The sequence below is a fragment of the Trichomycterus rosablanca genome, chromosome 19 (genome assembly GCF_030014385.1).
Source record: "Trichomycterus rosablanca isolate fTriRos1 chromosome 19, fTriRos1.hap1, whole genome shotgun sequence".
Classification (NCBI taxonomy): domain Eukaryota; kingdom Metazoa; phylum Chordata; class Actinopteri; order Siluriformes; family Trichomycteridae; genus Trichomycterus; species Trichomycterus rosablanca.
In genome coordinates this window covers 28,474,880-28,490,195 of record NC_086006.1, presented here as the reverse complement: position 1 = coordinate 28,490,195, position 15,316 = coordinate 28,474,880, and the positions used below count along the sequence as shown (strand labels likewise).

The window sequence follows — 15,316 nt, the reverse complement described above, 5'->3', positions numbered from 1 at the left end:
TGTGTTCCTCATACATGCTGTGTTCTTCACATCTGTCGTGTTCCTCACATCTGCTACAGGACCCGAGACCTCTCTGATCAGCCTGCAGACGCTCCCGTACGGGAACTACTCCGTCCCCATGGCGGTGGCAGACCAGCAGGGGTTTCAGTCGGAGGATGTTTTTCTGGTGGTGGTGTGTGACTGCGGGGACAAAGACGTGTGTCGGGGCCCGCTACACCGGGCCTCCAACCTGGGCGGCGCAGCCGTCGGAGTTCTGCTGGCGTCGCTGCTCTTATTACTCTGTGAGTAACATCAGAACGTCCACTGTGAGGCCAAGAACCATGCCAGAAATATGCAGCTCGGAGCAGTTAAGCAGTCTTAGTGTCTGAAGCTCCTGCCATTCGTGTCCAGATAAAATTAAACAGAGAATGCAGTTCCTGTAGGGCGGGGCTGGAAACCACTGCTGAATATTTGTGAGTTTTATGCGCTCTGACAGCATTGTGTGAGAACCCCCCCCCCCCCCCCCCAACACCCTAACAACCACCTAGCAACAGCAAACCACCCCCTCAGCAACTAAACTGTCAGCAAATGACCAGCAACAGCAACATCGAAAAAACTATGGCAACTGGATAGCAAAACCACCCAGCAACACCTTAGCAACCGCTTACCAACACTTTTGCAATTATTCTGCTACCATAATAACCGCCTAGCAACGTCTTAGCAGACTAATTGCTAAAGTGCTGGTAAATGGTTGCTAAGATGTCGCCAGGCGGCTACTATGGTAGTAGAATAATTGCGAAAGGATTGGTAAATGGTTGCTACCATGGCAACCACCTAGCCACATCTTAGCAACCATTTACCAACACTTTGCTGTTAATCTGCTACCATAGCAACCACCTAGCAACATCTTAGCAACCACTTGGCATCATCCAAGTAAATGCCTAGCAATTCCTTAAGAGCAACCATCTAGCGATACCTTCGAAAGCACCTAGGTACACCTTGGCAACCACCTAACAACACATTATTGCCTGCCGAGCAAAAGCTCCGCACACACACATGCAAACCCGACAGCAGATTCACAATCTCGGAATTAAATATGATTAAATTAGGAGATAAAAAGAGGAAAATCTATTTAAAATGTGGTAAATCCACCCCGTTTAATATATTGTACAGTAGCACAGCCAGTTCAAAGCCGCTTTTTAATGCTTTGAGATTTTTCTGTCCTGACGGAAGCAGAACTGAAGCGAGACGACGTGATTCCACACCGACGTGTGCCGTGATCCATCATCTGACCTGATTTAATCTCTGAATTGCTGCGCTGTTATCTGATTGGATGATTGATGTTTGTTTTGCAGTGCTGCTCTGCTTCTGTTTCGTCTGTCAGTGTGGAGAGACAAAGAACTTCCAGCTGAACCTGCAGAATGAGGTGAACCAAACCCTCATGAGATACAACGATGAGGCCAATGGCACTGAGGTACGTTCGTGTAAACGCCGGGGTTCTGACCTCACCGGCTCTGAATTACGACACGCTTTTCAGGAAGTGAGTTCAGGTGTTTCGGCCACACCCACTGCTCACAGGTGCGTTCACTGATTAAATCTCATTAAACTCATGAAATGCTTCCAACTTCATGACAGCAGTTTATGTGAGATAATTATGCTGGCACCACATGCCAGTGGAAAACCGGATCGGATCGGACTGAAGAGAGAAATGTAGGTTTGCCAACAAAAGGAGCTGGCAAGTCTGATAGATAGGAAGAAACCGTGATATATAAAAACACTCCCACCTGGAGCGATTTAACGCTCACGAGGCGACAACAGGTGACTGTCAATCAAATGGACTCAACACGTCGATCATATGCGCCTCCGTGCCCCCTCTGGTGGCCAAAATTGGTAACGCAGAAGGACACAAACTCATTCAGCAGATGAGCTGTGTTACGTAATATTGAAAAGGAAAATATCACATTACGTAGCTGATATTGTCATGAGCATAACAGAGACTTAAATAAATACAAAAGATGTTCATATTAAATAAAAAAAATCATTACATTTAATAACAGATGAACCTCGATTTAACTGACCCAGCAAAAGAGGTGCTTCTAGGTATCGTTGAAAAGTTAGAACTTATTAAGAAAGTGGAAAGCGATGTTTCTGTGGCTCTGTGGGGGATATGTGAGGAACACGGTGTGAAGAAACAGACAGTGAGTAATATACGCAGTTCTAAAGTAAAACTAAAGGAGTATACAGTGAAAATTAGTGTAAAAAAATAAAGATAAGAAAGGAATGGTACAGACAGGGGCGTAACTACCAGGGGGGCAGATGTACTGGGAATGCCCTTCACGACATGAACTCAAGCCCCCACTGCCCTGCCCCCCATACTGGCTGCACTCACCAGGTCGTTATTATTATATTACAATATTTCCGTTAAGTAAAATGTTAAAATAACTAAAAGACAATGAAATATCAGAATACATGTAATCAGCATATACAGTGAGTGCACAGCAAGGAATTTTGGGAATCTGTGTAACCTGCTTAACATTACTAGACTGATGGAACATCAGGCTGAACTTGATGTGTGACTACTGCAAACTAAATGGATCTGTCTGTGGTGAGCTAAGTGGTAACGGGCAAAATGCTCAGTAAATTAAAGCAAAAAAGTTCTGCTCAGAAGCGAAAAGAAAGGCGTGAGCAGTATATATATATATTTATACAACAGTTAGTTCCGACCTTACAATCTGATTGGTTGAGAAGCGTTCTAGCCGTGCTCAGAGCCGTAGATAGAGAGAGTTGCGACACTCCTTGATCTCGCCGCTACGCGGTCACGTGGTTCATGTAACCCTCAATAGTTCCAAACAAACCCGGCGCTGTCATGTTCTCAAATGGGACAGGCAGCAGTAAATGAAATATTAAACGGCAAATAATAAACATTTGTACAATTTCTGGGTATTTTCAACTGCGTTTACATTTACTGCATCTGCTTTAATGTCAATTTGGTATATAAAGTGGAAGATTGATGTTTATAATGACTTGTTAATAGGTCGTTCTTGTTAACACACAGTACATTATAATAGCATACATTACATAATGCGATATCATTAAGTAGTAGAGACAATATACAGTATAGACATTAAAGTTTTTTATGTTTTGTTTTTTGCATAAACTAATCTCCCTTCACTTTCCTGAGGATTCATAATAATAATCATTTTGGCTAAACACTAAGTCATGTGCTGGATTCATAAGGTTTACCTGCACTGAATGAACAGATTGATAAACACATTACCGTACCAAAAACATTATAGTGCAGGTACATGAAAAAGCATTCATTCATCTCTTATTTCATGAGTGATTAATAATTGATTCCTACATGTAATACATTAATGAATTCATTATGAATATGCACTAGTTCATTTTGTCTAATGTAAGTGGTGGACAAGGTACACAAACCATTTAGTTGAGTTAAAGTAGAGATATCCAAGGTAACATATTACTCCAGTAAAAGTAGTAGTAAAAGTAAAAATACTCTTTACCTCCACTAAAGTACTAAACTAAATTTACCTTCAAATGTACTTAAGTATGAAAGTAAAAGTATAATGATTTATTGTGGTTCTAATGTTTTATGATCATTTCTGTAACAAGACTCTTGATTAATCAACTCATTTTAGGTGAAAAGACTCGTGTGTCATTAATTAAGCTTAACTGACTAAGCTAAATTGGGTTATACCTATTAATTAAGATAAACATGTAACATTTAGTGCTGAGCAAATGCTAAACAATAACAGTATTAAGTATATTAATGACATTAAATTCATAATTTTTTTAAAACAAAGCAACATACAGCTAAAAATGTTTGATAAGTAGTGGAAATGAATGGGGCTCTATGGGTTGTTTGGAACTATACAGAGCTCCACAACCCGGAAGCTGCGCAGAAAAAATGTCCCGCCCCCTTTCCAACGGTTCCCTATGGGAGTGTCGCCACTCTGTTCTCTCTACCGCTCTGGCCGTGCTGATATTGGTGATAACGGCGCGGCCTTTTCACACCACAATGGTATTACTCCGCTGACGTGTTGCCAGTAACGACGAGCTTCATGCACACAAACGCGCACGCAGGCGACACCGACTTTTTTTTCCCGGTCACGTTTTAAATCCGTTATCTGATACACAATCCAGTGCACCGTGTGGGGAACATAAATCAATTGTCTATTTCACTATCTAGTGCACTATGTAGGGAACATATATCCGTGATCTGATACACAATCTAGTGCACTATGTAGGGAACATTAATGTGTTTGTAACGCGAACAGTTAGTTAAGCCCTGTTAGCAGCTCCTAGTAGTTCTGTTTTCACCCATAATCCTTTGGTGTGTGCGAGAGGTTTTTTTATTTCTTTTTTTCCCTTTGGAGGTTCTTGCCTTCTCCTTCTTCTTGTTCTTACCTCCCTGAAATAAGTTTTTGCAACTTGGGATGTCTGCTTTGTAGTGTTAAACTTGTGCATGTTTAGCACTTTTGTGGACCTTAGTTCTGTGTGTTCGGATATTTTCATTTCCCTTGGGGAAAAAAACCTTCGCTGTTTCGGACATTCGCATTTTACGGACCAGTTCTCCCCCCTTTATGTCCGTTAAATCGAGGTTCCTCTGTAATTTGTACTGATTTTGCTCTTGCAGACAAAATAACTCGTGTTAAAGGATATTTTTTCTTTGCTGTGAGTACGGATCAATAGTTTTGGGAAGCACAACATGACCTGCGTCCTATCTTCTCTGTTTTCAGGGTCAACCCCCCATGTTCAACCAGTTCAGCATGATTGGAGGCCAGAAGATGGAGAACACGGAGCAGATTTTGGTACTGTCCACTTTCTTTTGATTAATTGGGTCTGAACGCACTAATATATGTGTAAAAGTATGTGCACCCCTTTCCTCAATAACAGACTTGTGTAAAGTGTGTAAAATCAGGGCGCTCGGGTGGCACCGCGGTAAATTAGTCTATCTAGGATTCACTAAGCAGTCTTTTGGTTGCTCAGGGGTCCAGTTATTTAAATCATCTCCAGTGTTTGTGATGTATCTGTGATTAGGACAATAGTAACAATACTAAAACTTTGTTAGTTGCCTCACTGATACATGTTGCTGACTCTTAACGAGTTTGTGTTCTTCTTTCTCAGGCAGGACCCCACATGATGCATCAGACCCTGCAGAGGGCAGGATCCATCCCGGTACTTCCCTAACCTATTTTCTGTCTTTCACTATTTATAATAGAAAGATTATAAAGTGAATTTCAGATTTATCGGACGAAGTCTGGAAAACCGAATGTCCGGTCCGATTGTTTAAAATTCCAGCGAGAAGCGTTTCAAGAGCAGTAGTTCATTACGTGTCCACTAGGCGGCGCACGTCTCTCTGTTTACACGAGTGATGGGCTTTGTTTTGTCAGGAGTCTCGCTCTGTTCTCGCCTTTTTCTCAATGTTTTATGCTTCATTTTTGCACGTTCTAGTGCTCAGTTTAGACTTCGAAAGACAAAGAAAGTGATCAGAGAAAAACCAGCGTCTAGGTGTCGCGGAAAAGTTATTAAGAAAGTGGACGGCACTTTTGTGGACCTTAGTGCGGTGTTTTCGTATGTTTTCACACCCTCGTTCTTCTCTCTCAGGCAGGACCCCACATGATGCATCAGACCCTGCAGAGAGCAGGATCCATCCCGGTACTTCCCCAACCTATTTTCTGTTTTTTAATCATCTATCGTTTATGATTCATTTATTATAGAAAGATTACAAAGTGGGCGTGGTCAGACTGAGACTGGGGGAATTTAGTCCAGGACAGTGGTTTAGAAATCTTAAATTGATATCAGAAATGATTTTAATAGTTTAAATGTTGTGTTTATTTAGCTGACGATGATTTCTAACGGCTGTAGAGAGACGATGGACACGGTACAAACTCTGGGTAAATCTCAGGTGAGTTTCTATAACAACAATTATTAATTATTATTATTGAATATTTTTTATTTTTTTCATTATTTTTACATAATGTATTATATATTATATTATTTTTTTATTTTTACTCAGTAGATTTGTTGCCTTTTCCCGTGTGTCCAAGATGATTCTTCAGAGAACAGCAATAATGAATAATAATATTAAAAAATATATTATTTAATTATTATTAATTATAATTAATTAATAATAGTACTTAAAATGTTAATAATAATAATGTTAATAATTGTAAGTTAAAACAAAATATAAAAATAATAACAACAATTATTATTATTATTATATTTATTATTATTATTCATATATTTATTATCACCTTTTTTATTATTATTATTATGTTTTTTATTAATAATTATTATTTATATTTATTATTATTTATTTTATTAATATTATTATTAATTATTATTTATATTTATTATTATTTATTTTATTATTATTAATATTATTATTATTTATATTTTAATTATTATTATTATTATACTTATCATACTGTGTGTGTGTGTGTGTGTGTGTGTGTGTGTGTGTTTCTCTCATCAGGCCTGGAACACAAACAGAACCAACTCAGTAACCGTGGGCAGGGTGAGAGTTCCTCTCTAATCTTCCTCTGTTCTGTTATTTATTTATGTTTATTTTAAAGCTCTGGAACAGTCGAGGGTGCAAATACTTTTACTGAAACATCTGAAGTTCATTTCCTGATTTTCATCCATCTGTGTTTAGCAAAGATTAAACTCACGAAGCCTGCTGTCTGACTGGAACCTGGAGGAGCACATCATACAGGTACATTCATTCATCCACTCACTCACTCAGTCACTTAATCACACACACACACACACACACACACACACACACACACACACACACACACACACACACTCATTCATTCACAAACTCACAAAGCTTCAGTCTGCTGTCTGACTGGAACCTGGAGGAGCACATCATCATTCATTCATCCACTCACTCAGTCATTTATTCACTAAGTCATTCATTATATTCATTTATTCATTCATTCACTTACTTGTTCACTAAGTCATTCATTTACTCAATCATTTATTCACTCACTCACCCAGTCATTCATTCCGTTTAGTCATTCACCCGTTCATTTAGTCACTCATTCATTCTTTTATTCATCCACCCACTAAAGTATTCATTCATTTATTTACACATTCACTCATTCACCCACACGAGCCCCTCCCTCTCTGTAACCCCGCCTGCTGCTCCTCTGCTGGCTCCTGCAGAAGCTGTATGAACTTGCTGAGAAACAGCTGGATTTCCCTGAGTACCACCCCCAGGATTACAGCTGTGAGGGGATGAGCAGTGAGTGCGCCCTGGACCAGCTTTCCTTCAGCAGCGGCATAGACGACCTCCAGGGTCTGAAACAGTTGGGGCCCAAGTTTCAGACCCTGGAGGAGATCTGTCAGGAGGCCCTGCAGGAGAGGAACGTGAAGTTGTGATTCAGCTGTCTGGACGTTTGAGGGGTGAATGTTCGACACTCTTTGAGTTTTGGATTATTTTCATGGTTTTGGGGCTTTTCAGGATTTTTTTTGTTAAGGGGGGGTCGGATTGGGACTTATACAGACAGTATTAATGTTGCTATGGATTTTTCAAAGGGGGGGGCTTTTTGAAGGGGGGGCTCTCTCTGATCTGTGAATGCTATCATGTCGCTGGTGCACTACGAGGGTTTTTTTTTTTTGGGGGGGCGGGGGGTGTAATTGTAGATTTTGGAAAAAGCACTTTCTACTGAGAAAATAATAAATAAAGATTTTAACAGTCACGTCTGACCTGGTACCCTTCATACGCTACTCTTTGTGTCACTGTTGACCCTGCATAATTCTGTACTTTCCATATTTGGTCACATCTTCCTGCTCCTGCACCATCCTCAGGGATAAAGCTTTGCACCACAGGGTGCGCCTGGTCCTGCATTGACTAATATTTTGCTCAGATTCTGTACCGTATGCAACACGATGTTGGAAATCTGGTGACACTTGACTCATCAGACCACTGCTCCAGGAGTCCCAGGTTCAGTCCTGCTTCCACCATGTCAAAATGAAATCCCAGCTCCGTAGAGCTCGACTGGTCAGGGTCACAGAGGTTCCAGGAGACCCTGGAAGGTGACGTTTATTCCGGTCAAAGCCCTTTTTAACCGATGTGGAACAGGTTCTCTTTCAGTTTGTGCACCTAGTTTCAGGTTCAGAACCAGGAACCCAGGTGGAACCAAATAATAGCAGGTTTCCAGCAGGAACCGTGACGACATCCATGGGCGTGTCAGGAGGAAAGAACACGGCTTCTTACCACCAGTAGTTGATCCGTTGTCCTTACTATTGTTTAGTTCATTGTGTGTTGTGCAGCGCCCCCTGTTTTTAATAAAAAACGCTGCAAACATGGGCCGGTTCTCTAAATAGCACCGAGGTTCTAAGAAACCTGAACGGAACCAGATCAAGATCCAGGGTTCTTAGCGTCCATGTGGGAAATTCTGCTGGACTCCCTGAGTTCGAATGTCAACTCTGCTACCGGTCGGCTGGGCGCCTTCTAGCAAGCACGATAAAATTGTTCTCTAGTCTGCTGGGTGGGAAAAGACGTGACTAAAAAGTGGGCGGGGTCTTCGAGGCTGTGTAAGGACCCTGGTTAGTAGGCCGAGGCGCCTGTACAGAAGTGGAGGAACGTGGAGATCAGCACGTAACTCTCACGCGCTGATCCACCGAAGTACGGGTGAATAAGAAGGGGTGGGAGGGAGGGCGTGTCAGAAGAATATACCCTCCGTACGCCATCGGGGTCTCCAGCAGAGGAAGAGGAACTGGCTATGACTAAACTGGGAGCAAATTCTGAAATAAAATAGTGAAAACATTCATTCCTCGTTTAAGTTGGACGGGATGTTCAAACTTAAAATTCCTAAAATGTGTTGGATCCACACCCTCAGCGCTCTGTTTACAGATGATCAGATGACGACTGTAAACTTTGTGACGCGTCCGGGTGTATTTTTAGCGCACAGTAAACATTCAGACGAATTGGAATCACCGAAATGTTCACCAGCGTTTCTGGTGCTCCTAGTTTCAGCCCCCCAAAAATAAAATAAATAAATAAAATAAAAATAAAGCAACTCTGGATTAGATTGTGTTTTTTTTGCTTGTTTTGTTTTTAATAGGAGCTGAAATGGTTCCTAAAGAGGTTCTGTGCTTTATTAATGTGAATTTTAAGTTAAGTGTTTTGTGGGCACAGAGAAGTAACCAGCTGATGACTAAAAAGAGAAAAACAATCGTTAACACCGATCAGTCATAACATTAAAACCACCTCCTTGTTTCTACACTCACTGTCCATGTTATCAGCTCCACTTACCATATAGAAGCACTTTGTAGTTCTACAATTACTGACTGTACTCCATCTGTTTCTCTGCATGCTTTGTTATCCCCCTTTCATGCTGTTCTTCAATGGTCAGGACCCCCACAGGGGGTGGATGATTTTTCTGTGTATCTGTATTTCCATTGTGGGTGAGTTTTTACTGTAACTTACTGTCTTACTTTTGTCTCCACTACATGATGAACGATCTGTGTTTCCTTTTGGTTTATGTGTGAATAAAAACGTAACACTGTCAAAATGAAAGAAGCGTGAAGCGATCACACCAATCAGTGTTTTGTTCTTATGATCATTTTAATAAACATTAGAGTCAGATTAATTAATGACACACGAGTCTTTTCACCTAAAATGAGTTGATTAATCGAGAGTCTTGTTACAGAAATGATAATAAACATTAGAGCCATAATAAATCATTATACTTTTACTTTCATACTTAAGTACATTTGAAGGTAAATTTAGTTTAGTACTTTAGTGGAGGTAAAGAGTATTTTTACTTTTACTACTACTTTTACTGGAGTAATATGTTACCTTGGATTTCTCTACTTTAACTCAGCTACATGGTTTGTGTACCTTGTCCACCACTTACATTAGACAAAATGAACGTGTGCATATTCATAATGAATTCATTCATGTATTACATGTAGGAATCAATTATTAATCACTCATGAAATAAGAGATGAATGAAGCTATTTCATGTACCTGCACTATAATGTTACAGGTACGGGAGTGTGTTTATCAATCTAATCATTCAGTGCAGGTAAACCTTATGAATCCAGCCACATGACTTAGTGTTTAGCCAAAATGATTATTATTATGAATCCTCAGGAGAGTGAAGGGAGAGTTTATGCAAAAAACAAAACATAAAACTGTCTAATCTCTGTACTGTATAATGTCTCTACTACTTAATGATATGGCATTATGTAATGTACGCTAATATAATGTACTGTGTGTTAACACGAACGACCTATTAACAAGTCATTATAAACATCAATCTTCCACTTCATATACCAAACTGACATTAAAGCAGATGCAGTAAATGTAAACGCAGGTGAAAATACCCAGAAATTGTACATTAGTTTATTATTTGTTATTTAGTGTTTAATATTTCATTCACTGCTGCCGGTCCCATATGAGAACATGACAGCGCGGGTTTGTTTGGAACTATTGGAAGGTCACATGAACCACGTGACCGCGTAGCGGCGAGATCAAGGAGTGTCGCAACTCTCTCTATCTATACGGCTCTGGTGGTGGTGTGTTAGTGTGTGTTGTGCTGGTATGAGTGGATCAGACACAGCAGCGCTGCTGGAGTTTTTAAACACCTCACTGTCACTGCTGGACCGAGAATCGTCCACCAACCAAAAACATCCAGCCGACAGCGCCCCGTGGGCGGCGTTCTGTGACCACTGATGAAGGTCTAGAAGATGAGCGACTCAAACAGCAGCAATAGATGAGCGATCGTCTCTGACTTTACATCTACAAGGTGGACCGACTAGGTAGGAGTGTCTAATAGAGTGGACAGTGAGGGGACACGGTGTTTAAAAACTCCAGCAGCGCTGCTGTGTCTGATCCACTCATACCAGCACAACACACACTAACACACCACCACCATGTCAGTGTCACTGCAGTGCTGAGAATCATCCACCACCTAAATAATACCTGCTCTGTGGGGGTCCTGTGGGGGTCCTGACCATTGAAGAACAGCATGAAAGGGGGGTAACAAAGCATGCAGAGAAACAAATGGATTACAGTCAGTAATTGTCGAACTACGAAGTGCTTCTATATGGTAAGTGGAGCTGATAACATGGACAGTGAGTGTAGAAACAAGGAGGTGGTTTTAATGTTATGATCGGTGTACGCTGCTGTATGAATATTTTTAAAAGGATAAAAGAACCTTTTGACTCCAGTTGTAGGTCATGAACTATCTGAACATGTACCAGCGTGACACACACACCTCACACACACACACACACACACACACACACACACACCCCTTATATAAACACTTATGAAGGTAAAACACAGCGATCTCTTTTTTTCATCGGTTTGATCTCCGAGAGAAGCTGGTGCGGCGCCAAAACTAACGTCAGAAGGGGGCAGTGTTCTCCCGATGAGCTGAAACGAGTACGATGTGTACTGACGTGCCGCATAACGCCACACTGCGAAACGACTGACGTGCCCAATGTTCAGAAATGCACCGCGAGGCATTCTTTGGCCACCAGATACGATTTCAACACAAACAAACAAATTCTGCGGAGCTTCTGCAGGGCGGGGACGTTCCTCCCGGGGCGATGGGTGGAGGTCGTCCGACTCGTTGTGTCAGAAAAACCGAGAACGTCGGTTTCACAGATACGGCCGCGAGAGAAAAGGAGAGAAAACTCGTGACCTTAAATAAAGTAAACAACCTGGACGTTCTGTATAGTTCTACTGCACATACTGGTCTGGTCTTGAGAAGATTCTAACTGAAAGAAAGTGGGCGTGGAGGCTGAAGACCCCTCAGGGCTTGGTAGAAGTTTTTTTTTTCATCTGTTCCTCTTGAAGCTCCTAAAGTTCTCCTGAAGTTCTCTTGGGGTTTTCATGGAGTTCTCCTAAAGTTCTCCTGAATTTCTTTTAAATGTCTCCTGAAGTTCTCTTGGGGTTTTCCTGGAGTTCTTCTGAAGTTCTCCTGAAGTTCTGCTGGTGTTCTCCCAAAGTTCTCCTGAATTTCACCTACTTCTGGGAGCTGGAAACAAAAACTGTGCTTCTATTCCTGGCTGCCGTTCCAGTTCAGGGACCGCTGATCCCAAACGTGAAGCATAGTAAAGAGAACATCATGATTTTGGGTGGTTTGGAGACCTGCTACAACTCTAATCAGGATTTAGCTCCTTATAGCTCTGGTCACTGTGAGGACCATGTCCCCCTGTTCACCCGGGTTCCACTCAGACCCTGACCAGGATGGAGTTATGAATAAGTAATTGGTGCCACCCTCACAAAGTAAAGAGACGAAACTTCCAAACGGTGTCTCAGGTTTCCATGCGACCTACAGATTAAAATAATGAAGCTTCTGCTCTGAAATGGGTCTGAAGCTTCTGCTCTCCTGAGCTCTATTGTGTGAGATTGGAGATAAGTCGGATGCGTTCGGTGAAAGATGATCCTACGTAAGGTATAGATGTATAGAATTCAGCTGCACTACCCACCACACCCACCACACCCACCCCATACAGGGGAACATACAGCGCCCATAAACGCTGGTGTAGGATGACCGTCATTACTGAGGAATTCTGCACAGAACAAAAACTCGTCCAGGTTCAGGGGCACAGAGGGAACACAGAGGGGACGCAGAGGGGACGCAGAGGGAGCGCAGAGGGAACACAGAGGGGGCGCAGAGGGAACACAGAGGGGGCGCAGGGGGAACGCAGAGGGAGCGCAGAGGGAACGCAGAGGGAACACAGAGGGAACGCAGAGGGAACACAGGGAACGCAGAGGGAACAGAGGGAACGCAGAGGGAACACAGAGGGGGTGCAGAGGGAGCGCAGGGGGAACAGAGGGAGCGCAGAGGGAACACAGAAGAGGCGCAGAGGGAACACAGAGGGGGCGCAGAGGGAACGCAGAGGGAACAGAGGAAGCGCAGAGGGAACACAGAGGGGGCGCAGAGGGAACACAGAGGGAACGCAGAGGGAACGCAGAGGGAACACACCGCACACCCTAAAGCCCGGATTACAGCGGGAGCGCTCACGCCACGACATGTTTCAGCCCCCCCGAAACGCTCCTGCGAGCCGGCGTGTGAAACCCTCGGGGCCACGGCCGACTCCAACCCGCCACATTCCTGCACCCATCTGCAACTTAGAGCTCATAAAGCTGCAGGGTCCTTCAGGCTCTCTAAAACGCTTCATATAGCACGGCTAGTATGTGGCCAAAATAATGTGGACACCTGATCGTGAGATGGTTTAGACATTCCATTTTAAATCATGGACGTGACGTAGATCTGATGGCGCTCGGGTGGCGGGTCAGTAAAGTACGCTAGCTCAACGCCGCTGAGATCTGGGCATTTGTTTGAATCTCAGCGGTGCTATCAGCCAGTCAGGCGATTACTGGGTTCATCAGCCCTCCTAGAAATATACTAGTATGTGGTTGAAATGTTGTGGACATCTGACCAGTGTGTCAGTCAAGTCTGCTAGCTCACCACTGCTGAGATCTGGGGTTCAATTCCAGATTTATTGTGACCAGATTTATTGTGAAGATCCCTACGATAACAGAGTCCACTCTTATGAAACGTTTGTATCTGTTTATTCGAGGCAGCACGTTTGAGGACAGGCAGTGACGTAGGGAGGGAAAGCCTGACGTTCCGATTCATCCCAAAGATGTTCAGCAGGGTTGAGGTCGAAGCCCCGTGCTGGAGTTCCTTCACATCATTAAACTCAAACCATGTTTCTCTCGTCCAGCCCCACAAGTCCTGTTCTGACTAAATGGGTGAATGGACACAAATTCCCACAGACTTTGTGGTGTGTGTGTGTGTGTGTGTGTGTGTGAAGGGTGGGGGTGGCTCCGATGGGGCCAGTTTTAATTTAAGAGATTGTTTTATTATTTTAGGGCCAAAAGTATTTGGACACCACCTGATCATAAGGTTGGGCAGTTGTAGCCTAGCGGTTAAGGTACCGGACTAGTAATTGAAAGGTCGCGTGTTCGAGCAGCACCACTGCCAGGTTGCCATTGTTGGGCCCTTGAGCGAGGCCCTTAACCCTCAATTACTTGGACAATATTTGAATAAAAGCTTCTGCTAGATGCAGAAAATGCAAAGTTGAACAACCTGTTCAAAAACACTCACGTTTTGGCAGAGGGCCTGGCTCACAACAGACATTCCATTTCATCCCAAAGAGGTTTAATAAGGGCTCTGTGTGGACCACTGATGTAACACTAGAGGTGCAGCATTAATTTTACAGCAATTAAAAAGGTGTTCACATATTTCTGCATTTATTTAGTGAAAATCGATGCACCGCAGGTCACCGACCCATAAACACACATTTGATGACTTTATGATCTGAATTTGACGTTTTGTCACCACCCACATGCTAATTACACAATGCTGTGTGTGTGTGTGTGTGTTTGTGTGTGTGCGTGTGCGTGTGTGTGTGCGTGCGTGTGTGTGTGCGCGTGTGTGTTGATACCCGTCGGTACAACAGACGTGTTATTACTGAACGCTCGTTGTTTTTTTTTGTGCAACTTTGACGCCCACGAGTTCTGCAAACATGCAAATCATGCAAATGTGAACTGGGCTGGTGGAACCGGTTCTGTGAGAGTCGGGACGAGTGAAGAGACGTCGTGTTTTATCTGAGATCAGAAGTCGAGCGCAAATTAACGTCAAGTTATTGAAACTGCAGAGAAACTCAGAACTTTCACTGTTTATCAGAAGGAAAGTGAAGTGACGACGTTCTGCTTCACGCTCTGCTGAAATTTAAAGCGTTTAGCGGAGACGTTAATCTGAAGCGATTTGCCATTACGACTGACACAGTGCAGAGAAATAAGAATGTGTTCAGGCCTGAAATGCAGGAATGGATGTTTATTAATAAATTAAATGAAGTTGAGCAGATAAAAGATGAAATATCTCAGCTTCATCCTGTCTGACATCAAATAAAAGTCAATGTAAGAAACTCTGTGTTTTTATTATTTGCATTTCCATCCTGTCCCAACTTTTTCTGATTTGGAGTTGTATTACTAATATGAAAAATACTGTAGATGAAAAGATGAAGCAATTTTGTAATGAAATTCGTCATGGGTAACGGCGGCGCACCTACAGGAAACCTGAGTCACTCAGAATCCTCTTTGTTCTGACTTTCACACCGAGATGGAAAATCTGCGTCCAGATATTTTCTATATTAACGACCCGATACGTTTAAATATTCCACCACGTCCCATTCCAAACTGTATTAAATAAAGTAGAAAGAAATGATTTCCATCAATTTACTGTAGTTTGTAAACAGAAATACGTTTTCTCATCTGAGATTACAGTCGAGTGTAAATAAACACTGAATTTAATCAGCGCCGTACCAGATA

General features: G+C 42.5%; 1 protein-coding gene across 1 annotated transcript in view; it reads left to right on the top strand.

The window, feature by feature from the left end:
• The window catches only part of cdh26.1 (cadherin 26, tandem duplicate 1), a 28,985-nt gene extending 21,496 nt beyond the window's left edge, over positions 1 to 7,489 (top strand). The window contains exons 12-20 of the mRNA XM_063015080.1: positions 60 to 281; positions 1,335 to 1,453; positions 4,740 to 4,811; positions 5,128 to 5,178; positions 5,608 to 5,658; positions 5,843 to 5,908; positions 6,479 to 6,520; positions 6,659 to 6,718; positions 7,177 to 7,489. Coding sequence (XP_062871150.1) covers positions 60 to 281; positions 1,335 to 1,453; positions 4,740 to 4,811; positions 5,128 to 5,178; positions 5,608 to 5,658; positions 5,843 to 5,908; positions 6,479 to 6,520; positions 6,659 to 6,718; positions 7,177 to 7,392 — 899 coding nt within the window. The 3' untranslated portion in view covers positions 7,393 to 7,489. The remainder of the gene's footprint in view (positions 1 to 59; positions 282 to 1,334; positions 1,454 to 4,739; positions 4,812 to 5,127; positions 5,179 to 5,607; positions 5,659 to 5,842; positions 5,909 to 6,478; positions 6,521 to 6,658; positions 6,719 to 7,176) is intronic.
• Positions 7,490 to 15,316: the final 7,827 nt, after the last annotated feature.